Here is a 24,887-nt window from a genome sequence, read left to right as displayed (position 1 = left end):
AACGGGGGGAGATGGGCGCGCGCTGCCTGGCCGCTTACAGGGCACATACCCACGTGGGGGATTGGCCAGGAATCTCCTCGTCTTCCTTGGCAACGGGGGGAGATGGGCGCGCGCTGCCTGGCCGCTGACATGGCACATACCCACGTGGGGGATTGGCCAGGAATCGGGCGTGAGAAGGGCTAATGCACCCGCTTAAAGGAGTACTGACACGAAATTTCAAAGCTGAGATCCGCTCTAGCAATGAAGTACAACGACAACACAAATAGGTGTCTGTGCGTGGCACATACCCACGTGGGGGATTGGCCAGGAATCTCCTCGTCTTCCTTGGCAACGGGGGGAGATGGGAGCGCGCTGCCTGGCCGCTGACATGGCACATACCCACATGGGGGATTGGCCAGGAATCGGGCGTGAGAAGGGCTAATGCACCCGCTTAAGGGAGTACTGACACGAAATTTCAAAGCTGAGATACGCTCTAGCAATCAAGTACAACGACAACACAAATAGGTGTCTGTGAATAAATGCATCTTTCTTTCTTTGTAGTTGTGTGTGTGTGTGTGATCTCTCTTTCGCGAACATTACCGAACCGCGCAAATTCAACTCCTGCATTCGCACTTTCACATTCTTCCCCTCGGGTAAATGCGGGGAATTTTTTTTTCAGAAACTTCGCAGTTGACGAAAAATTCGTCCTGGTCCAGGATTCGAACCTGGGAGGACCACCGCGTAACCGGAGCAGTCGCCCTACCAAGTGAGCTAACCAGGAGGCTAGCCGTATGGCTGCATTTAGGTGGACGTCAAACTTTCCTTTGCAGCATTTATTCACCTTCCGCACTTTGTATTTCTTGCAGAAACCTGCACTGTACACGCCTCGTTGTGTTTGGACTTGTCCTAGATGATGCCTGCCTGCGGCTCCACACAATCTGGCAGTCGTGGCTGATCAGAGCCACCTTGTGTCCTCATGGTAGGTGATGCACTCGTAGCGCTTCTCGACCACCGAGACGTGGCCGCACAGCAGGCAGGCGTGGTGCTTGTCATGCACTCTCTGATGCATGTTCAGAGCGTCTTTCCGGTGGAAGCACTTCTCACACACATCACACACAAACGGCCGCTCCCCTGTACGCAGTGTTTTGTGGACAGCAATGTTTTGTCTGAACGCAAACTCTCTTTGGCAGACGTTGCAGGTGTGAGCGCTCTCGTCCTTTCGGGAACTCCACCTCGCCACCCGAACGGCTCGGCTGGTTTTGCGTTGACTTGGCTGGTTGCTGGATTGATGATGTTCTGGTGGAAAGAGTTGGCACATGTAGGCATCCCCTTCGCTGTGGCTCCCCTCGTGGGCCTGGACGCGCTTCCTGTGGGTGCCACGAGTTGTAAGAGAGGGAAAGAAGGGAAAGGAGAAAATTTATCGTGTCCTGTGGTGGCTACCGGCTTAAAGGGGTACTGACACAAAATTTTGATGGCGAGATAACTTCGGAGATAGATTGGTGTGAACACATATACGTCATCTGCAAAATATCAGCGGCGAATACAGCCTAGAACATATTTAAAATCAATTTTAAAGTGTGCGAAACGCAACCAAGCAGCCAGCAGAGGACCCCGCGCAATCGACATCCCATGGATATTTTGTACATAAACTTCCTCCATGACATAAACGACATCCAAACACGTCACGTCACAACATCCAAACACGTCACGAGTATGTGTTTGCCGCTTCCGCACTGCTGGCGTTTTTCGCCTGCTCGCCCGGCTCGCCGCTCCAATCGGAGGGCCGGAGGGCGCAGCTTCTGCTCTCGAGAACGAACGACCCGGTCGTTGGCGGCGGAGGCGCCGTGATTTCGTTAGCTCATCGGGCAGCTGGCCGGGGCCCGCAACCAAAATTCTACAGCGATTCCAGGCACTCTGTTTCTATTACTTTTATTTTACATTGTACGCGAAAACGCGCCGCAGACACGAAAAGCCCACTGAGCGAGCCGCACGGTCGCTGTGCAGGGGCAGGCGGCCACGGCCGCGAAGTGGCCCAGGCCGGCTCAGGTAGCTCGACTGATAGATTGTTACTGCTGCGCGAAATTGTACCCAAGTCCCAACCAGGGCAGCTTATATGAGAAAGGAGTTAATGATGCGATGGCGGGTTGCATTAAAAATTGTCATCTACACCGCTTACGAGAGCGGCAATCGAATATCCGCCGCAGTGCTAAGCCGAACACATCTGCAGGCGGACCTGTAGGCAGACGCCGGGCCGGCTGCTTCCAGCGCGCGTCTTGCCACCCAATGTCTCGAGCGCCGTGCGTCGTTCTTTAGCTGCGGTAGCATTTGCACTCGCAGCGCCTGCGTCACGTCCACGGTCGCTATTTAATTAAGCGCCTCACGAGATCAGTACGTGGGGGCATTCGCAGAAACTGCCGGTGATGCAGATTCGACAGTGCTACGGCAGCTCTGCTCTGTGATATCCCTCCGACGGTCACGTGGTCAGCTTTGTTCGCACAAAATCCATCTTTTCGCGGCACCCGCTGAAACCGAAACTGCGACTGGCCGCATTGAAAATGCCTCTAATTAAACAACCGTCGGACGCTGAAGCAAATGAGGTTTCTACAGGTGATAAGAAGGTCACTAGCTACTTATCGCAACAAAAAAAAAAACAAGATGCAAAATTTTTGTGTCAGTGCCCCTTTAAGTCTGGCCGCAACAGGGGCAGCCCAAGTGGACAAGGCTGTTTGAGCTTCCAGGTGCGACACAGCCCACTGCATGTTTCCACTGGTCATCACAGTTTACACTTGGGAAAGGACCTCGGGGCTACCATAGAATAGACAAGTGTGGCCGGGTTGCCACAACAGAGACATTTCAGAGAGTACCGATGCGTGCTTGTGGGTGTACAAACAAAGAAGCCCAACATCACCCACCCATTGGCATGGCTCACAAGTGCTAAGTGACGTTTTCCTCAAACATGCCACTTCACTCCTTCCTCACAGGGACTGCACGGTGTTCTCCCATTCACCACACTCCCATGTGCTACAATAGAAAGACACAGCTGTGAAAAAAGTTTCCTTCCCGAAAATGTCCTCGTAGGTTGGTAAGTACATCTTAATTTCATATGTAGCACTTGCAGCAGACAAAGAGTTAAACCAACAAAAAACTGTACCCTACAGATAACATACTACCCGTGCGAAATCATTAGTCTTCCTGGAGCCAGAACTCGTGCAATGCTGGAAGCAGACTGAAGTTGCACTTTCAAGCCACAGTTCCCTACGAAACTTGCACAAGCACGACATTAAAAAAAAAGAATTAAGAAAGCCAAATGCCTGGTAATTGGTAAGGCTGTCTGAATATTCTAACCATTTGAATATTGAAGCGAGTATTACGATGTATGATTCGTCTTTAAATCAAATAACAGCATCGAAAATTCTGAGGTGCTTTCAAATTATTTCGAAGTTGGGAAGTGCAAATGGGCAGTTGTTTCAAAACTCTGACACATGAAATGATGCCTTTTTGAAAAGTAGAAATGGCCAGCTAGGACACACGCAAAATATATTCTCTGCAATGAGCTAGAACTAGTTGGGCACTGGATGTATTATACATTGAGTGGTTACGATTGACCGCCGCAAGCAGGCACCAACTTTATCTGCTAGTGGCGATGGGCTTTCTTGCAATGCACTGGTGACGTGCAGCTAAATAAAAAGATGCTTTCGGGAAGCACTTCTTACTAGGGTGTTGGAATGAAATGCTTTTCGTATCCAGTTTCTGTTTCTCTCCATAAATAAAAGGTACGTTCCAGTCCAGAACCGGAATGGAAGAAAAAAAAAAAAAAAAGGTTTATAACAGTACATACCGGTTCGTGGTAGCCCGCAAGAAAAATTGATAACTGGGTTTCCACTGCGCTCTGGCACCACTTGCGTACAAGCGAAGCACGACTTGTAGCTGCTTCCGTTGAGTGTACCGTTGTAATGTGTTCTTTTCACTCTAACCAGTGTACACTGTTGTAATCACGCCAAGCATAACTTTTTCTTTTTCTTCTTTATTATGCTGTCTTCCTGAATTTTTTGCACTCATTCATGTAAGCACCCCCTTATAACAGTGCTTTAGGATGATGTAGGTTATATCAATAAATACAGTCGAACACGGATATATCAAACACGAATATATGAAGTTATTGTCTATATTGAACAGTCTGACCATCCCCTTGGAAATTCCACACAAAATTACAGCGCTCTTGTAAGCATGTATCGAACTCCCGACCACTGGCACATTTGATATACTGAACGCTGCGCTGCAAGGGTCCATGCAAGTGTGCTTCTCCCAATGTGGTGTATGCAATGATGATGATGATGATGATCACTCCTTGCAAGCGACACCAGCTGCTCGCAGGCTAGCACGGGGGGCAGCCGCATTCGCCGAATGGCAGGGAGAACGCAGGGAGCGATTGCGTTCAAAGGGCAATGAAGGAGGAGGGGAAACCGTCTGGAGGCACTCTGTTTCCGGCCTTTCTTCTGCGTGCTTGAGCGGTTATCAGTGGTGGCTTGCGCAGGGGGGCCTACGTGGTGTGTGCGTGCTTGTTTTGCCTGCAGCATGCGTTTCAGAGCCACTGTGAGGGAAAAGCGGAAGAATGGGGATTTAGCGACGAAAGCGGACATCATTCGACGGGTACATGCCAGTGAAACGATGTCGGCTGCATTTCTCGCCGCATTTTGAGTGCATACTGCGCATGAAACCTGACGTAAAGGCGTAGGAAGGAGTGCAGCCACGACCCTGCTGTTGTGGTGCATGTGTGCAAAGCGGCTTTGTTCGCGGCTGCAGATGGCCAGTGTTGTGATACCGAAAAAGACCGCGCTGAGTGCCTCGAGAGTGAATTTATTAGAGAGCTGTCAGCATTTCCATGCGCCAACCCGAATTATGGATGACACAACGGCACACGAGAAGTGCTGACGACGGTGCAGGCTGTTCGGACATCGCCGATGCCAAAAAAAACAAACACTACTAGTGGCCCTGACAATGTCCCAACCAGTTACTGCAGCTGAGTGCACCAGTGTTCAGATTCGCAACTGCTGTGGCACAGACTTTCTCATTTGGATGGCATTAGTAAGCATACTAATGCCAACCATGGCGTTAGTAAGCTTGAAGACAGTCTGAGGAACTTTATTACGCAGAAGAAGAAGAAGCAAGCGAATCACCGCAGACTTTTTTCACGCTAAGGTGGTCGTAGCGCTGTGGCTCAAATTTTCCATGCTGTGAGGAACAAATGGGGAAGCTACTGCTTGTCGCAATCTCGAAAAGCTCTCAGTGATGTGCGGAGGTTTCGGATGGCCTTCAGGTGGGAATTTCTTATATTTCGAATTATCAGTACATCGAACTATTCCACGATCCCCTTGGAGTTTGATATACCCATGTTCGACTGTAAATTAACAAATAAATAAGGGAATGACAAAATAAATAAACACATAGATATTTCAATACATTAACGATAAATAAACACGGCCGCGATGTCAGCTTCGAAGACACCCGCGGGCGGCGATCACGCAGAGAGCTAAGCTCTGACCATGGCGAGAGACGTATAGTGGCCTAGAGATTTGCAGAACATGGAGACAGATTGAGAATAGCAAAGCATGCAGAAAACCTGCCGAAGGAAAGAAGTCACCAGCAAAATGAAAGGTGGTTTCACATGCCAGTGAACCAGTGGCAATCTCCCACCTCACCGCATGGAAATTGGGATCAATGCTGAAACACCTGATTTTCCACTCAAACCGAAAACCAAAATGAAATTCTTTCGGTATTGCTTCTGAATGAAGTAATAACGTTTCAGTTACATTTTTGTTCCGGCCAAAAATATCGTTGTATTCGTTTTTCAGTTCTAGTATTCATTTTGTTTTGACACCCTGCTTCTTACCTCTTTGGCATCGCACCAACTCCGCACTCTGCCTTTCTCTCTTCTTTTCACATCTGATAACTTTGCAATAGGGCGGCCCCGGGCAACGCCCTCTAGATAAGACAGCCAAACTGTGTAATGACGTAGTCCCCGGTGTTCCAATCTGATAACCTGCAATATGTTGACTTTTTTTTACCTGTAATGTTTCTTTTTAAAGGGACCCTGCAACACTCTTTGAGCAGTGCAAGTAAACCTGCGCAACGTTTAGATTACACTGCCAGGAATACCCGAGCCAAATATTACACGTGCACGTGAAGCGATGAGCGCGCAAACTGATGTGAAAGACGCGGAAAAACCAACCGCTCTCTCTTCAGTTGTCCTCATTATGCAACCCCTGGCATGGCCTAAGGGACGTCACATAGGCCATGGCTGCCCGATCGGCTGTCACTGGTCAACTTCGCGGCTAGATTCTCCCATTTCCGTCGTCGTCATCGCTGTGTACGAACCTCTTCTATGCCTGAACCTGTAGGCACAGTTTTGCTGCTTCTTTTGTGTTTTGAGTGCGCGCGGAGTTTGAGTGATGAGCTCAAAACTTCCCTTTCAACGGGACCACTCGACTACAAACGTTTATTGCTTCAAAAACGCCCTACCAGCCCGAGCGCGCACTTGCGAGCAGGCACCCATGCCTGCTTTTTTGTGGCACCAGACCGGAAATAGGCCCCTCCGCGTTGCGGAGAAAAGGAGAAAACTACCCGGCATGTGATGTATCGAAGGCCGCTGAAGAGAACGCCGCGAGCCTCCCCCCTCTCCGGGAGAGAGCGCGCGGCTTTCGTCGCGTTGTCCGCGGTCGAGTTGAGAGGGAACGATTATGCGCGATTTCTCATCGCGCGTAGTTTCGTTAATTGTGAACGGATTTTCATAATTCTTGCGGGAGGAGATTTCTGGGACAATAGACTTTATCCCAAAATACATTACTAGTAGTTGATGGCAAGTGTTGCAGGGTCCCTTTAAATGTATACACTACACCAGAAAAAACATATCATTTGGCTTTGTACTCCTCGAAACTATGATAAGGCTTTTTTTTAACAAGAAGGCGTTGACACTGCAGCATGGGCAAATGACAGTGGCTGCTGCCATCACAAGCTTACTGCCAATTAACCGATTCCCGTTAACAGAGAGCTTTAGCATTGAAGCCGCGTGAGCAGACTTAGATGCTCTCAGTAATTATATAATACCCTGGCTACACTAGGGCCCGAATGTCATTTGAACCAAATGTTATTTAACTCAAATGGGGTGCTTCGAATGCCATCCAGAATCCGTCGTGCTACACTACAATTTCGATGGCATTTGAAAGCTTTCACAATTGCTCACCGTGCTGTAGTGGCGCTGTTGTCGCCCCGTTCCGTTTTCGTACAATACAACAACAATCAAATTTAGGAGCAGTCTGAGGCAGTAAAATGATATCAAATTAGAAGAGACACCAGTTTTGACTCTAACGTGGTGGCTGTTTGTGTAGTTTTTTTTTTTTTTTTTTTGCAACCGACCCACTGGTTTTGAGAGTATGAAAATTAAATATGTTGATTTCATATTTTAACAGGGTTCGTACAGGTTTTCAAGAAAAAAATTCAAGGACTTTTCAAAGACCTTTCAAAAAATGGAAGAACACTACGGTAGATCAATCACGTTACATTTTATTGAACAGAACAAAGAAAAGTGACTTCACTTGAACTTATTGCACGTTAAACTCGATTCGACTAGATTGCACAGTTTCAATCGACTAGATTAAGTTCTTAAGCTCAGGGCAGGTCTTTAAGTTTGTTTTCTATTTGCTTCTTAATGCTGCTGAGCTCTTCAGCCTTGGCTTTTGCGGTCTTTCTCAGGCTGTTTGATTTCACCACGTTCTTGATGTCAGCGGTTGCTTCAGCCTTTTCTGCATATTCATCTGCAGATGCCGTTAAATCGGCAACAACTGCCTCAAGCTTCTTTTTCTTCATCTGCAGGCCTTCAACTTCTTCCATAATTCTCTGCCTTTTTGTCTGCTGGGCGTTTTCCTGGCACTGTTTCTTTTGCGATTCCAAGTGTGCACTGTAATGCTGCCTCGCTGCGGACACAGCTACTCTGAGTTCTTTTGAGATAGGAACGTTCAGAATCCCACCTGCCCTCTCCACTGCGTCGCATATGATACGCTGTGAAACGTATGACAAACCTTTCAGATTCTCTACGGAGATCTGGCGGTTGATGCTGAACCCCCGTTCGACAGTGGCTTGCCCATGGCTCAGAACAAGCAACAGCCTGACTGCTTTCCACAGCTCTTTGTATGAGGCATTGAAGCCCAAGAGGTCACAAAAAAACTCATTCAGCCTGCTTACGCTCCTTTCAAACAGACGAAGCTCGTGCTTAGACTCTTGCAATAATTCAGTGTATTCTGCCAGTACACCTTTTCGTTGGCTGTCACTCAGTCTTCCTGCCACGGTCAAGACGTCCAACACCTTCCTTAAACCCACCAGGCACTGATCTGGCTTCGAGCACATCATGCGGGGGTCAAGGGAAGACAGGTTTCTAACCATGGACGACTTCAGGGGACTTCGTTCCAGTATTTTCTTGGTCACAGCTGCCAGAAATTGTTTACACTCCATTCTGAATTGAAATGCATCCTTCGGACTTGCTTTCGAATCTTTGAGTGCTTGTACGCATTTGGGGCCGATATCCACTTCATCAAGCGCAGTGTGGTTATTAGGGTTATCAACATCCACCCTGAGCAAGCCACCAACCCCTGCCAATGAAGACAACACTGAAGCCTTCATGAACTTTGCAAGGAGCTTCCGCGCAACACTTTCGAGGTCTCTACCAAGAAAGAAGATCATTGGCTTGTCGGACTGGTAGTCTTTCAAGAACGGCTGAAGAATGGAAGCAACACTGAGAGCAAAGTTCAGTTTTGCCAGAGTCAAGGAGTCACGACAAAAGCTGTGCACATTTTCAAAGGATGCACACTTTGGTAAGCTCACCTGCTTACTCCTTGCAGACTCCACATATTTCTTTATGTCATTCCAGAGAAGCAAAGCTCTTTCAATGACAAAAATTGTGTTTTCCACCCACCGATGGGCCACAAAGTGCAGCGGAAATGTGTCCTGGTTGGTCACGGTAGAGAAATCTTCCCTTCGTGCTGGTGAGTCTCGGAAGAGTGCCCTCGGGCTTGTCAACAAAAATGTCAATGCCCCACTTGCTCGCTGTAACACCAGCCCTGTAGGCATGGTGGATGGTATGCAGGCCACACGTCCCTAAGTCAACATTTTCCTGCAAGTGCACTTGCATGTTCCTGAAGAACTTCAGGTTAACGTTTGGCCCGTCCATCGAGATCTGAAGAACCTTGCCAAGTGGGAAAGGCTCCAAGGCCCTTAGAAGCACTTCCTGAATATCCTCTGCCGTGGAATGCCCCATAAAGGGGGATGTGTAATATCTGGTGGCCACCCCGTGTGACGAGTCCCAATAGCGCACATGCACGTCCATCTGCTTCTCTTGCAGGAAGTCGTTCCCCGACTCGTCAAAAAGCACGACGTAATAGTCACACTTCTCCACCTCTTGTATGCACGACAAGAAAAATGGCCTGAGCCCATGACATGCTACATAGGTGCATTTTTTCTCCCCGCAGGAAAACGATTTGGCCACGTCGCTGTCAGGAAACATCAGCTTGAACAAGTCGCCGCTTTGCGCCGATGATCTGTACGAGTAGTGGGAGGTGACCACTTTCATTGTCCAGAGAATTTCCGCATCGGTAACCACCTCGTGTGATTTGCAGGCGCTGTGTAGATCCGTTGCCTGCGATGGAGCCGAGCCAGTGGTCCGCCCGCTTGTGCTTGTTGCCAGATAGTTCTGCATCGAGTTTCCAGCTGCCATTTGCATGATTTCACGGTGCTTTGCACTTTTTGCGTGGCTTCTGAGAGCAGATTCGCCCTTTGAAGCGATGTCGAACGTCTTTCTGCAGCGTGTGCATTTTGCGCAGTGAGGGTCTGATGTATCCGGCGCAACCCAAAGCTTATAATCGTCGTTGCTGAGCCAAGCGCTTTGGAACTCACACTTCCCAGGCATTATTCTGAACTATGCCATTTGAATGCACGAATCACTGGATCACTACGCGCACCATATGCACACGAGGGAAGAAGACAGCAAACAGGGTTGCCACTGAGTTTGGAGTGAATGTTGCCAGACGGCGAGCAAGAAGTCGCCAAACTAGCCATTTTTTCTTAAGATTTCGCCAAACATGTCGCCACATTTTATATCTGCGGTAGCACCTAAAAATAAAAGCTTCTAATTTTGCATAATCCCTAAAAATCAGCACTGTTCCAAACACTTCCATTATATTGACGTTTTTCAACGCCAGTCGCATCGTGCGCTTCAAATTTCCTGGTTCTTCGACTAGTTAGATGGCGCCAAAAGGCTGGCCCAGTTATCATGGTAAACTTCTAGTACACTCTAATCATCGTCTTTAATGACTGTGCGGAGCACAATACAGTATCAGTGCAACAAGTAGAAATACCATTGGTGAAAGAGTATAAATATTTAGGAGTATGGCTGAACGACGGCGAAGATTACACGCATGTGCATGAGGCTCACATTAAGACAAAAGGAAGCCGGAACGCGGCTGTAATGAAGTGCAGAGCCCTCTGGGGATACAGCAAATACGAAATGGTAAGGGGAGTCTGGAAAGAGGTCATGATACCAGGATTAACTTTCGCAAATTCGGTTCTGTGCATGAAACCAGAGACCCAAGCGGGCCTCGAGGTAAATCAGAGGGCGGTAGGCAGATTGGCCCTAGGGGTCCACAGCAAAACTACAAATGAAGCAGTACAGGGGGATATGGACTGGCCGTCTTTCGAGGCGAGGGAGGCGCAGAGGAAGATAAAGTTCGAGGAGCGTCTTCGTGACATGGAGGACGAAAAATGGGTTGCGAGGTTGTTTAAGTACCAGTATATGAGGACATGCGGTAGAGACGGAGGACCAGACAGCTGACCAAGCGGTACGGAAAGTTGGCAGGGGAAAGTGAGGTTTACACAAAAGTTTAAAAGCAGGTAAGGGCAGCAGAGACGGCAAAATGGGAACAGAGAATGGAAGCAAAAAAAAAACCCCTGGAGACTTATAAGGCAGAGAACCGGGAAATTAAGAAGGAGGGATTCTATGGCAATACGAGAGGAAGTGCACTGCTCTTCGAGGCACGGGCGGGGTGCCTGAGTACCCGGGCATACACGGATAGCTACAGGCAGCAGGATGAAACATGTGCATGCTGCGGCAGTGATCGGGAAACTATAGACCATATTGTCAGGGGCTGCACAGAGATACGACCACTTCGGGGTGAGGGGGAAACAAAGCTGGCCAACACCGACCGCGCTGGCGGAGGCTTTGGAATTTGGGGCGAGGGGGAACCTCAACTTCAACGCCATATAGGTGACGAAGAGGCGACTGGAGTGGTGGTGGGGGAAAAGTAGGAAAGGGGTGGGTACACAGGCGGAGTAAAATGGGGGTGGGAGCGATGAGTTTAGAACAGGGAAGAGGGGAGATGCGAGGGAGGAAGCAAATCTATTAGGTTAGCTGGGAGTAGGGCAGGTAAGCGTAATAAAACAGGCAAGTCGGTCGCTGACAACCGACGCCTCGATTCAAAGGAAGAGCCACTAATCATCATCAGTTATCATCAATATTTAAAGTTCCTTCATTGCTTTAACCAAAGCCTCTAACTTTTTTTTCTTTGTGACTGAGAAGGCTAGTACCACGGAGTGTGGGGGAATGGAGCAAAAGTTGCAGGAAAAGCTTAATTAATAATAATAATAATAATAAACATTAAAATAACCACGCCAAGGCGCCACCTTTACCTTCAGCCATAGCGTTATACAGTAGGCTATGGCTTAGCCGACGAAGAGACTTTTCCACCGACGTAGCATGTGATTGTTATCTTGCAAACACAGAAAAAAAAGTGGTGGCTGCGCTTGGAGGGATAAGTACCCAAAAGCACGCTGAAAGTTAGCTACCTGCGCGGTGCCCCAGCCTCACTGGAGCCATGAGAGCGGCGTACGTCCCGCTTTCCGCCCCCCGATGCCTACCCCCGTGCCCCCACCTAGACATGCGCACGCCTCGGGCGAAATGAGACAAACAGCCCTTCGAACGCCGCTTTCTGGCTCCGGCCCGACGGCAAAGCTTTGCACTGCCGCCGAGACAGACGAAGAAAGGGGAAGCGGATAAGGGGGAGAGTCCTCAGCCGAAAATCGCCAGAAATTCGCCATGTCGCCATTCATGATTTTACCTCACCACGGGCCTTTCAAAGTCGCCACTTTGGCGAAAAGTAGCCACCAGTGGCAACCCTGACAGCAAACAAAGGCACCGGAGTCGCCAGAGTGGGCACAGCACAATGTGGCCAACAGACAATGCTTTTTTAATGGGTTGCCAATAAATCCCGCTCAAGACGAAGTCAAAAGAAACCGTTAAATACCACTAAATTTAACTGTTATGATACGTGCTTGATTCATGTAACTGCCTTTTCGTTACAAAAAACCATGCTGGCGCAACTTTTCTTTTTTACGAGGACATCGAGACTCTAGCCCCATGGTGGCAACATGGCTTCTGGCCAACCCCGAAGTCGAAGCAAGCCAAAAAAAAAAAAAAAAAACGCTGCGACCGCGCGCTTGCCTTTTTTTTCGCGCAGGAAGTTTACCTGGTTTGACCAGTTTGACTTCGCGATCCCGAAGTCACGGAAAGCGGTAAGCACAGAATTTTGCCGAATCCACGCTCAACCGCCATAAAATGGGAGCCGCACAACCGAGCCCCGGGAAAACCCTCAGAATTCAAGGGTTTTCAAGGACGGCAAAGAAATTCCAGCACTTTCAAGGCCTTGAAAACGCAACTTTCAATTTCAAGGGTTTTCAAGGATTTCAAGGACCTGTGCGCACCCTGTTTAAGTAAATCAGCAGTGAACAAAGCTCCACAAACAAAAATATTTTGTTTGTTTTACGTATAAAAGTATTATATTTTTTATTGCCGCTCGAAGAAGCTGTGGGCGAGAGTGCTAGAAATGGCATTTGAAATCCCAAATGTCTCTCAGTGCTCAGTTGGCTGGAATGTCATTTGAGCCGAATGGCATTCCAAAACCTAGAGTAGCGGCAAAACTGCGCATCTGAGCCAAATGACGTTCGGACGCCAGTGCAGCAGGAGTATAAAATTTTTAGAGGCAACTGCACGGCGGCAAGCATCGCTGCCTACCTGGTGTCCATTGAGAAAAGGCAGCAGGGGTTCTGCCTGCTTCGCTGTCTCGTGGTGGAGCTGCCACGGCCTCCCTGCACTCTCTTTCTAAGCAAACAACTGGCAGCAGGCCATGCAGCAGGACACGCAGCAGACGCCAGTCTGGAGAAGGTTGACCTTGACCCCTGCAACGAGCAAGACAAGACAGCGGGTGTCTCATCTTTGGCAGTGTCTATTCTCATGGCCGCCACGAAAGTTGAATTCCAGAAATCCTCACGGCAGTCGCCTGTGATTGGCTAAGCATGCTGCTCGGAGCATCGTTGGGTCAAATATTCAGCAAAAACCCATTCTTTACGCTTCCACGGCATTGCGGTGCAGGAGCTGCTTTGAGATGGGGGAACACAGGTTCCAATTCAGAATAGGAAAACCCTTTTTCTGTTTTGCAGTTTTTAGAGCGAAGCTTTGTTGTCCTCACTGATGCCATGGTATGCCAATATGACCTCCAGGAAAACCAACTTTCTCTGACAACGATGATCAATGGCCGTGGCTGAAGTGAAAGAAGAAAAAAACCCTCCCTGCAGTTGGAATCAAACCTTACGTTATGAAGCCATGCAACCGCTCCATTTCAACATGGTCAAAGTGGTTTGGAAAACTCGGACGATAACCAGAGAATCCATCACAAGGAAGCATTGGGTTCAACCATCGTCACCGTTAGACTTTCCCCATCGATGATTTGCCTCATTGGTCTTTTGGTGGAGAATTTTCTGCGCGGGGGCTATTTCTACAATCATCATGCAATCGAGACATGGGACTTTTAGTGGGTTGGGTTGGGTAGGTTGGGTTGGGTTAGGTTAGGTTGGGCAGGGCTGGGCTGAGTTGGTTGGTTTCAGTTAGGCTAGGTTAATGTTAGGCTAGGCTAATCTAGGTTAGGCTAATCTAGGTTAGGATAACTAAGGTAAAGTTGGGGTCATTTAGATTAGCTTTACGTTAGGTTGGGTTAGGTAATGTTAATGTTAGGTCAGGCTAGGCTAAGTTAATGGGTTAGGTTAGGTTTCCAGAACAGCCAGGCAGACATTTGTGGAAACTGCCACGAGAAAGCTCCTGCAGTAATTCTCACGGCTGCCGTGACGATAGACAAAACCTGGCTTAGGCTGTCGAGGATTGCTCGTAGCGTTCTCAGAACGACTCCAAGAACCTTAGTGAGGAGAGAATAAACGTTTAAGAGAGCAAACAATGGTCGCTGAACCATCACTCGATCGGGTGGGTTCACCTCAGTCCAGGTACCCTTGGGCCCTGGCTGCAGCCCTGGCACGAGCGACCAGAAAGATGTGAAGCAAGGGAAATTTTCACTGTGCTGGTGTTTGGATCAAATGACTACACTGTGCTCCTGATCTGGCAAATCGGACAACACCTTCTGTTTGGTTTGCCTCGACTCACGAGTGGGTGATAGGACGACATCACTTATAGCTCTTCTCTAAATGAGCCTGTTCTAGCCACAACCAGCCATCTCTATAAGGTTCTTTTTTTGCTGTTGTAGCTATCTTTTATCGATTTATAACTTCATGTTGTGTAATATTTAATTTATCATTTCACAGTGATCTCATTGATTACTCCTTTCGTCTTCAAACCAAGAACAAGGCTTTGGCTGCTGAACCATACAGATTTCTCGCCTATTTCCAGCATGGCGTGCCCATGAGGCAAGAAAAACACACCACGCCCGAACACTCAGCCAGGTTGGAACACACAAGAGTGATTCGCCCTGCAGGCCCATTCTGAGCAGCAGTGTCCAGACATGCCGCACTGTTTGAGGTCGCCCTCCGGCTGGACTCGCTGTTTGACCCTGATCCTGCCGTGTTCCATGTATCGAAGGAAAGGAATCGGCGTTTCCTCCTTCCTGCTTCACTGCCATAGGGATTCCAGGAAGCTGCACTGAGATGGTTCTATTTGCGCCACCTTAATAAGGGGGCAGATGGGTCTTTAGGGCCGAAAAACGGTCAAAAAATCGCTTTCAGAAAAATGGCAATTTCGGCATCCACGGCCATTTTTCAAATCAGTCTGCAAATTTTCCGATCAAAAGGAACCGTAGTTTATTTGTGGAACCTTGGTAGCACAAGTGGCAAGGAATCATTTTGAGTGCCCATTTCAAACACTGAAGTTTAAGGAGCTGTAAAATTAGTTCCAAGCGATGCATAAAAAATAATGACTGTCTTATTGCACTCACCAGGGTTCATAGTGTTGGAAAATGTAAAGATTACAGTTTTATGACAAACGCAGTTTTGTCTATTGTTCCTCCAAAAATGGTTAATTACCTCCAATTAACTTGGGAACTAATTGACCAACTAAAACAAATAATGCCATATTTGAAATCAGTGGTGGGAAAGCAGCAAGACTGACAAGTTTCATGGAGTTTACTTAAAAATTAAAAGAAATAGTTTTAAGAGCCACGTCCCCCCCTTAAAGGAGAAGGCAAGCTCCAGAATGACTTGACGTGTCTGGGCAAGTTGTTTAATCATGGCGAGAAAAGAGCAGAGAGCACAGTTGGAAGCTTCCAACTAAAAATTCACTCTCAGTTCTCAACAACCGTCACAAAATTAGCCTCAACGGCAGGGAATGTGCCTTTATGAACATTTAAGCAAGCCTCGATTGATATTTCCCCAAGCATTCTCAGATAATGAATGGCAGCCGACCAGTGTCCCTGAAGAAGGAAGTGTACGAGAGCTGCATCTTACCCGTACTCTGAACCAGAGCTCTTCGATGTAGGCAGTTGCGAAACTCCGTATCAAAAAACGGGCTGCACCTGGACCCCCCCTACTTTGGATCGTGCGTACCGTGGCGCCACTGCGGCTGCTGCATGCACTATCTAAAAAACAAAATGATTATTCAAACTGACAATTTAAGGTTAAATTTTGTGCATAATTCAAAGAAGTGCATAATTCTTTATTTTTGTGCTTTCTTAAGTTATTCATTGCTATCTTGACTCCGGTTTTTAGGTGGTGATTGATTCTGCGTCTGCGCATCTGCCTCGACCAATTAGCGCTTGTGCGGGCACTCTGGCACAACATAGGTCCGAACTGAAGTACCAAATTCGGAGTTATCCTTTGGCCTACAGGTCATTGTATGCCAAAAATAATCCAGTAGCCGATCAAGCGGCTCTAAATAATCAGTTTCAGGTGGCATAAAGCCGTCGAAGCGACTTATTTTTTTGTGGCCAGAAGACCGAAGAGGACGCGCAGCAGACGACACTGCATAAGCGACGGTTGACCCCATGGTCGCATTTCTGTTTACTACTTTTGCTCCGTATGTATATAAAACACTTGCATAGTTCAACACATTGGGCTCCTTTGGCATAACAAATTTACATAAGCACTCAAATACCATTTTTCGCCCAGGTCGTCGTGCGGCGAAGCAAGTTGTATAGTTTATTTTGCCACCAAAAGATGGCGCCACTGTAAAACAAGATCCAAAGCAGTGGACCAATCTCAGGGCCACTTTTTGATACATGGGGCCTATTGGGAGTTTCGCAACTCCTATATCCACTAACTCTGCTCTGAACCGATAGGGCAGAAACTTGGAGGCTCACTAAAAGGGTTCAACTTAAATTAAGGACGACTCAGCGAGCAATGGAGCGGAAGATGGTAGGTGTAACATTAAGGGACAAGAAGAGAGCGGAGTGGGTCAGGGAACAAACGCGTGTTAAGGACATATTAGTAGAGATTAAGAAGAAGAAATGGACGTGGGCAGGGCATGTAATGCGAAGGCTAGATGACCGTTGTTCATTAAAGGGACCCTGCAACACTCTTTGAGCAGTGCAAGTAAACCTGCGCGACGTTTAGATTACACGGCCAGGAATACCTGAGCCAAATATTACACGTGCACGTGAAGCGATGAGCGCGCAAATCGATGTGAAAGACGCGGAAAAACCAACCGCTCTCTCTGCAGTTGTCCTCATTATGCATGGCCTAAGGGACGTCACATAGGCCATGGCTGCCCGACCGGCTGTCACTGGTCAACTTCACGGCTAGATTCTCCCATTTCCGTCGTCGTCATCGCTGTGTACGAACCTCTTCTATGCCTGAACATGTAGGCACAGTTTTGCCGTTTCTTTTGTGTTTTCAGTGCGCGCGGAGCTTGAGTGATGAGCTCAATACTTCCCTTTCAACGGGACCACTCAACTACAAACGTTTATTGCTTCAAAAACGCCCTACCAGCCCGAGCGCGCACTTGCGAGCAGGCACCCATGCCTGCTTTTTTGTGGCACCAGACCGGAAATAGCCCCCTCCACGTTGCGGAGAAAAGGAGAAAACTACCCGGCATGTGATATATCGAAGGCCGCCGAAGAGAACGCCGCGAGCTGCCCCCCTCTCCGGGAGAGAGCACACAGCTTTCGTCACGTTTTCCGCGGTCGAGTTGAGAGGGAACGATTATGCGCGACTTCTCATCGCGCGTAGTTTCATTAATTGTGAACGGCTTTTTATATAATTCTTGCGGGAGGAGATTTCTGGGACAACAGACTTTATCCCAAAATACATTACTAGTAGCCCATGGCAAGTGTTGCAGGGTCCCTTTAAGGGTAACAGAGAGGATCCCTAGAGAAGGCAAGCGTGGCAGGGGGTGGCAGAAAGTTAGATGGGCAGATGAGATCAAGAAGTTTGCGGAGATAAATTGGTTGCTGTTAGGACACGACCAGGATAATTGGAGATTAATGGGAGAGGCCTTTGCCCTGGAGTGGGCGTAGACAGGCTGATGATGATTGATATTTGATAGGTGCTATCTAAATAGTTCAAGCAGTTCAGCTCGACGTGGAAGCTGTCAAGTGCGAAGCAGTCAACTAACTAGAGGGGCTCTGGTGCCATTCTCCGCTTTTGCTACCACCCCTCACGCTATTCCCTTCCCTGTCTCACTCTTCTCTTCATGAGTTGAACAGATATTTGTTCAATGCAATTCAATTCCCCCCCCCCTCAGTGCTCACGTGCCTGATTTTTGTTTTGTAGCGTGAGCTACACTGGCCGAGGTTGAGCAGTTTCGCGTGGCTCCTGGAGAGCTGCGCCGCTGCGCATGCGTGAGGAGCAGTGATGTCACACGGTGCACAGAACGTTGTTCACTGCCCGGTGTCTCTCACACGCCCCACGCGCTCAGCGTCTTCGCCGACCTCCGTTCCACACATGGTGGACCGGTCCACTTGATGATCATGTGAGGGGTGGCCGGGTGTGGAACCGATGGCTCGTGCGTCGCAGCAACACCAGCGTGCGCCTGTGGAACCAGCTTAGCTCTGGGGCGGTTGGGGACGCTGCACCGGAGCCTCTTGATAAACATACATGTGTCACATAATGCGTATACCGTGTGTGTGCGTCATTGAAGCAGCAGTAAGCATGGTAACCAAGCTATCCTGGACAACCAGGAAAGCTAAGAATAACCAGCTGAACCTCAGCTCACGCTACGTATATCCTGGCATAGCCGAGCTAAGCCAGTGCTAATTTTTGTGTTCCTTTCCAATAAAATACTAATTGCGAGTCAGCGCTCGTCTTGTGCATTTGTTCTGTGTCCCTCGTCGTTTGTTGCACTGTTACTTTCCATCATGAACACGTACCAACTTGCCCAACTTTCCATCTTGTTGCCAATTTTTTGTTCTGCCTGGAACGGCCCGAGCGGGTGTTCAGTTCGTTTTGTGCTCGCTTTCATCCCGCACGTGCTGGAGCCTCTCTGCTTCATGGTGAATGCGTCGTTCTTTTTTTTTTTCGCTTACTGTCGTAAAACGAACCCAACAGGCATTCCTAACTAAATGGACGCAGGGTCTGCCGGTTAAGTACACATATCTTGCCTCAAATGTACCTGCAGTTTTCTCTGCGCTAAATCATGGGGACATCTATGACGGGTACCAGAGGTTCCAGGAGTTTCGAATGGTTCTGCCTATAGGTAAACGACTTGTTTGAGCGCCCTCCCATCTTCTGACCAGAAGGCTGAATCGAGGGACAAGCTGGTATTTTTTCGAAGCCTCTGTTTAGCCGCATGAAAACAAGCTGGGCCCCTAAAGTGCTCCACACTTAAAACTCCCACTGTGTTCTTCCTCTTTTGTGCACAAAACATGCGATGTACGAATCTTGAAAGCTCGCAAAATAAATGTACAGCTGAAAGCCAGCACCTGTGTTTTCTGCTCTTTTCTCGGCATTGCCTGTAAGCACTGTTTTATGTCGTTTTGAAGTTCCCGCCAAGTGTGGGTCCCCCTTTCCCGGATCTTTCCCCCCAGGTCTATCCAAAAGAGGCCTCCCCAAAACTGCACCCGCGAACACAGGTAAGGCACTGAAGCTTTAAGCACACCGCTCGGCCTTCTCAAGTACTAGCAAGGTGGCATGGCGCAACCAACAGCGTTCCAGGGGTTTTCAAAGACATTTCAAGGTAGCTCGGAGAGTGGATATTCAAGGAGCACACTGATTGGATCGATGTTGGGGGAAAGGAGGAAGCTTGCCATGATGAAAAAGCATAAAAAAGTGGCACAGTTTCTGGAGGTGACGCTTCAACAAGGGGACTTGTTTTCCGACAAGTCCCCTTCTTGCAACAATGGCCATTGGTGGTGAGATCTTTGAGTGGCGCCCCCTGGCTCTGACGTCGGCTTAGGGATTCACGCCGCTGTCGTCTGCTACACTCCGCTTGTGAGGGGCAACAGTGCTTGGGCTAGAAATCACCCGCTTCGTTGCTGTAGTGCGTTAAAAAGCGTATTCTAGCGACTCAGTTATTTTGCCAACTTCTGACGCATCTGAATAATTTGAAGCTGTATCCCCCCAAAGTTTGCAACACACGAAGAGATAGAGAACAACTTTCTTCAGAGTATCGGTCAGAAGATCGTGTGTAACTCGTCCTTTCCTGCTTATTCGCGAGGATCAGCGATCAGAGCTTCTCGATAAGTATTCAAAATGCGTAGGCTTCCCTGCAGTATTTTTGAGATGCTCCAAGGAAGACTGAACAGTCTAATACTACGTACCAAGCAGCGGCCTCTACACGCTCATCGCACAGCAGGAAATAAAGCGGCTTTCTTCTGTTTCTTTCGTTGTTGTCTTGTATCGGATTAATGTTTCTTGCTTTTTTTTTCTGTCCAACGCATTAATTTTTCTGCTCCGTCACCAACTTCTTATTAGGAGGTTTCGGGATGTTTGGGAGCCTCACAAAGGTCGTGTAGACATTTCCTTCATTTTGTGTGGCTTACATTCCCTTCTTCACAAATTGGCTTTCATTACGGCTGCGTGCAAGAAGGTGCATATCCGCAGCGTGCTTTGTTTATTCACATGCAAATACAATGAGAAGGTTTGTGCTACGCCACCGCGATCGCGCCCTAAACAACGTGGTCCACAGTACTCGTAGGCGGCTTTTGTGCTCCGAATTTCTATCCTAATTATATCGTTATCATAACGAACTGACTCTCAACTCGAACAATGATGACATGATTATGGTGTTGAAGGCATGATATACTCGCTAACTAACGTAATAAATAGTATACCTGCATATATTATAAGACTCGAAACCGAAGAAGAATTCCAAGTAGCTCTTTATTGCTTTTCAACCCTTCCAGGCGCGAAGAACAAATCCTATTTTACTTGGGATGGCGTTCTACGATTTGAAGAAAATTAGTTTTACTCTCTTGTCCTGGACTGAGGACCCGGCCCACTAACCAGATCGATTTAATTGTTAAACAAAGTTTTCCCCTCCTCCCCTTACTCCTCCTCCTCTTCTTGAGTGCAGTTTTCCTATAACGCATATCCGAATATCTGGAAGATATGGCTGTGCAAAATGTTCCGAAATATCCCTCCAGGTCTTAACAAACATATATCTGTTACTATAAATTTAACGAAGACGTGACTCGTTTTGCTCAATAAGCCTCCATACTGGTTAGATGCCTGGTATAGAATCAGCACGCGCGTATATACACACTGGAACTCAACCTACAGTTTTTGCAGTCTATAGTGCATGTCGGCAAACTTTCATGCCTTGACAACGTAAAGTGATGTGACAAAACGCGTCCGAGCGTTCGGCAAGGTTGCAAAAACTGTTTTACCTTACATATGATTACCGGGAATCGTGATGCCTTCTGCCAAAGCCGACAGCCCTGAAGGCCTAGAATTTGTTTTGGTCTTGTTTTCTCTCTGTTGTCGGTTACTACCAGCTGGCTCGAAAGATTGCTTAATACAGAAGCTGACGCCTAGCTCCGACTCTTCGCGCTCCGCACAGGACCGGCATCGCAAGGAATGGGGTGGCGCCGGCAATGTTTCTCCCATAGCGGTATCCAAAACTATACTTTAGTTGACACCATGAGCTAGTGTATGCGATTTTAAGCCTATTGTTATGATAAAAATCCACACGCCAATTCTGGTGCGGACAAGCATCAGACGTTGACCGAGCGCAAAGAAACAGCAGGGAGAGCAATCCTGAGTGAAGCAGACGACAAATGCGAGAATCCCTAAGCTGACGTCACGGAGGCGCGCTTTGCAGCGCCGCCTGTGTTCGCGCTCACCGCCAATAGTGACATTTTCTTCTCCGACGACCATTTTCATAATTCAGAGAGACAAATAAGTATTTTTGGCGTGCGACAAAATGAAAGCTTGCATTCAGTAAGCAAGATCGACCAAGAAACAAGCACTCACTCACTCAGTGCGTGCATAGCCTCATGTTGATTCATTTCAAGAAGTTCAGGCACTTCCAAGGGTCCACAAAATCTCCAGGACTCTCAGGGCCTTGAGAACAAGCTTTTCAAATTCAAGGGTTTCCAAGGTTTTCAAAAACCAGCATGAACCCCAGAGCAACAAAGAAAAATTGAGAGAGGGACATCGGTTTGGCTGCTGCAGTGTTGCAAATGCAAAAACACCGTGCTGACAATGTTCAGGGAATGCATGCCTCACTTTCACCACACAGTACTTTATCGAATGGTGGTTATCAAACCTGGATATGTGATGATCTCTGTCTGGCACGCAGCACTCCTGAGGGATGTTCGAGGCGTTTGCGTTGCGCGTGGCCTGCTCAGCCAGCACTGTTCACCTGTAAGCAAAAAAACGCATGCGTCAGTATGGCCGTGCAAAAGGTGACAAAACATTTGAGAGCACCTTTATTGGCAGTGGTAACAGCAGCTTTGGTCACCCGCCTGGCAACGTTGCGGCTGGAGATGACACCCGCGCGTGCGGCCATGTTCCGGCGACCGGACATCTTTGCTGCATGTGACATGTTCATTTTGAGCAGTGCAGGAGATGAATGTGGCAAACAGAGGCACTTTAAACAGTTAACAAACTCTCACTACTGGGCAGTGGGAATTTCCCACAAAGCGAGTTTCTTCCATCAGGGATGTAAAATTCACATTTTGCAAGAACAAAGCAGTTGGTTCTTCCATACAGAGGAGCACATCTGAGGCAGCATGCACCATCAGCAAGTCGAGGGCAGCTCTGCTGAACATTCCCGCCTCAGCACGACCGCTTCCTTGCGCATCCCATTGTGGAAACTGCAGTAGTCAAGCATGTTGTGCTGCAGTTAACTTCCACCATTTGAATTTGTTTTGTGATAGCAGCCAGTCCACGCAACTACACGTAGTCACGATCAATTTGAAGGTGATCCCAGGAGCATCGAATGGAAGCCCTTTGCAACTGCATAGCGGCCTGTATCAGAACTTTGGAGATAAAGGTAGCGCTACCTTCTTCCCCTCGCAGTCTCTTGCATGACACAACCAAGATGCGACCCGTAACATGGTGCCCCTGCTTACTTCTTCGCCACTAGGGCATCCACCTTCAACTTGATCACGACTGTATGTAGTTCTCTCACCGAGCTTTGCCGAGAAAACGTCTGAAACTGACGTCGCAAACATTCGAGCCTGGAACAACGATGGTTGGAACATGGAAGGCCGGCGGCAAAGAACAAGAGTTGATTTATCCCAAGAACCAATTCAACTGCTCCGCCCGCCTCCCTGCCAGCTTCACTGTTCCAGGAGAAAATGGCAGCGGGTACCTGCTGGTTCATGGTTAAAGTCCCAGCTGGTTGCAATTGGTCCCACCTGGGAATTCAACCGTAACCTAACTGGAACATCCAGGGCACAGCCGGCAATTTAACCATAAACCAGCTGGTGCCACTTTTTCCTGGTCGAGCTGGTTAGGGTAACAGTGGTTACGCAGCTGGAATCAATTGCTGTCACTACCTTTGATTTTTTCGATTTTGGAGGCGTGGTACTTGCGTCTCTTGGCCGCGTTCTCCAACTTGCGGTACGCCTCGTCCCGTCTGGCTCTCCGCATGCGCTCGGCATGTCGGGCGCGTTCGTGCGTGTTGGCCGCGCGGTGTCGTCGCTTGTACTCTTTTCGAAGTTCACGCCGTCGCGCTTCGTAGGCGAGCTGCTCTTCGGGAGTCCGAACTACTCGTGGCCTCCCCATAGCAACTCATAATCCACAATACCAACCTAGTGGTCTCTCTCCTCTGCCTGCCCAGAACAGTTCCGAGCAGTTTCTAAGTAGCCCAAAACTGCGCCCGCCATAAATATTCTGTTCCGGAGCAGTTCTGAGCAGCTAAAAATGACAAATAAAAGAAGCCTAAAGTTCTCAACAGAGCCACAACAGATGCCTGTCAACACCACAAACTCCAGCCAACTACGACAGCAAAAAAAAAAAAAAAAATATATCCCAATGTTTGTTGACTGCCATGCAAATGCCCACCAAAACTAGCTAAATGTGGTTTTCCGCGAGCAGTCATTTACCAAAGTTGAAAAATTGGCGAGTAGATAAATGTTTATTTTTTTTTTCAGCGTAAAAAAAACAGTACAAAGGAGGAAGAAAACACAGGAAATGCGCTTTTCCAGTATTTCCTGTTACAGCGGAGCTGTGAGCCTCATGTTTGTAAGCAAAAAATCGTCAAACCAACCAAAACCATCAAACCAACCAACGTCGCGGAGATTGATAGAACAGCAGAGCTTTAACTCTAGTATTAGCCTTATGTTCAGAATATTCCCGCTTACGCCTCATACATATGCCCTCCGAGCTGCTCGAAGCGGCTTCCCCTCTTTCGCATTCGCCCGGCTTCTTCAGGAGAAAACATATCTTCCTCGGTCTGCACGGACTGGCCGGGCAGCTTTTCCTCTAGAGTCAGTAGTCTATGGTCTGCACATCTCGTCAGTAGACGAGATACTGACGCCAGCGGTACACAATCGCCTTGGTCCACTTTCTAATCCAACTCATGAGCAGTGGGCATGCAAGAAAAAATTATCAGTGGCTTAGCTCTGCTATGCCAGGACATACGTAGCGTGTGTTGCTGCTGCTGAGATGGTCGGGCACGTCGCTCAGCATCCTGGCGACGCCGCTTTGCTAGACGTTCCTCCCTTTGCTCCGGTGTCTCCGCAGCACGTTTAGCCCTCTTCCGTTCGTTCTTCCTACGCTCAACCGCTAATTGCCAGGCAACTACTTCGGGATCCGACGAGTTAAGCTTCTCCGCTCTTCTGCGCCGCTGAGCAGCGATTTCGCTCTCCCTCCCCATGGCCATTACACCCCCCCACTTATACCTTTGCGCTTGCGCACAAAATGAGAGGCTCTATCAAGCGGTTCCCGCGCAGCATCAGACTTAGCTACTGCGCAACGGAGGCGCACAGCTGGGCAGGCGCCGGCGCGTCTGCCGCGGCTATGACGTCACTCCTCCGGAATGCGCAGACCGGCGAGACGCACGCGGCGGCGGCGGCTCCGGCACGCCAGCTGTGCGCCGTGTGACGTCACCGCTCCTCGCGCATGCGCAGCACGGCTCTCCAGGAGCCACGCGAAACTGCTCAACCTTGGCCAGTGTAGCTCACGCTGCTCGGCGTCTCGCACACTCCACG

General features: G+C 48.5%; 1 protein-coding gene across 3 annotated transcripts; it reads right to left on the bottom strand.

The window, feature by feature from the left end:
• Window positions 1–632: 632 nt before the first annotated feature.
• On the bottom strand, window positions 633–24,652 carry LOC144142404 (uncharacterized). 3 transcript variants are annotated; one of them, XM_077673897.1, is made up of 5 exons: window positions 24,319–24,651; window positions 22,156–22,260; window positions 21,995–22,090; window positions 13,091–13,254; window positions 1,211–1,346 (listed from the first exon to the last, which is right to left on the bottom strand). In XM_077673897.1, exons 1-4 carry the CDS (start codon window positions 24,557–24,559, stop codon window positions 13,178–13,180), a joined length of 519 nt encoding a protein of 172 aa, XP_077530023.1. In that variant the 5' UTR covers window positions 24,560–24,651; the 3' UTR covers window positions 1,211–1,346; window positions 13,091–13,177. The 3 variants fall into 3 exon arrangements, with proteins under 3 accessions (XP_077530022.1, XP_077530023.1, XP_077530024.1); XM_077673898.1 differs by lacking the exon at window positions 1,211–1,346 and adding an exon at window positions 3,825–4,570 and having other exon boundaries at window positions 24,319–24,652; XM_077673896.1 differs by lacking the exons at window positions 13,091–13,254; window positions 24,319–24,651 and adding an exon at window positions 23,232–23,668 and having other exon boundaries at window positions 633–1,346.
• Between the last annotated feature and the right edge of the window lie 235 nt (window positions 24,653–24,887).

Source organism: Haemaphysalis longicornis, unplaced genomic scaffold, assembly GCF_048455015.1.
Source record: "Haemaphysalis longicornis isolate Haplotype H1 unplaced genomic scaffold, Haemaphysalis longicornis Haplotype H1 scaffold_6, whole genome shotgun sequence".
Classification (NCBI taxonomy): domain Eukaryota; kingdom Metazoa; phylum Arthropoda; class Arachnida; order Ixodida; family Ixodidae; genus Haemaphysalis; species Haemaphysalis longicornis.
Note: the sequence above shows the minus strand (reverse complement) of the source record. Positions and strands in the feature narration are given on the sequence as shown.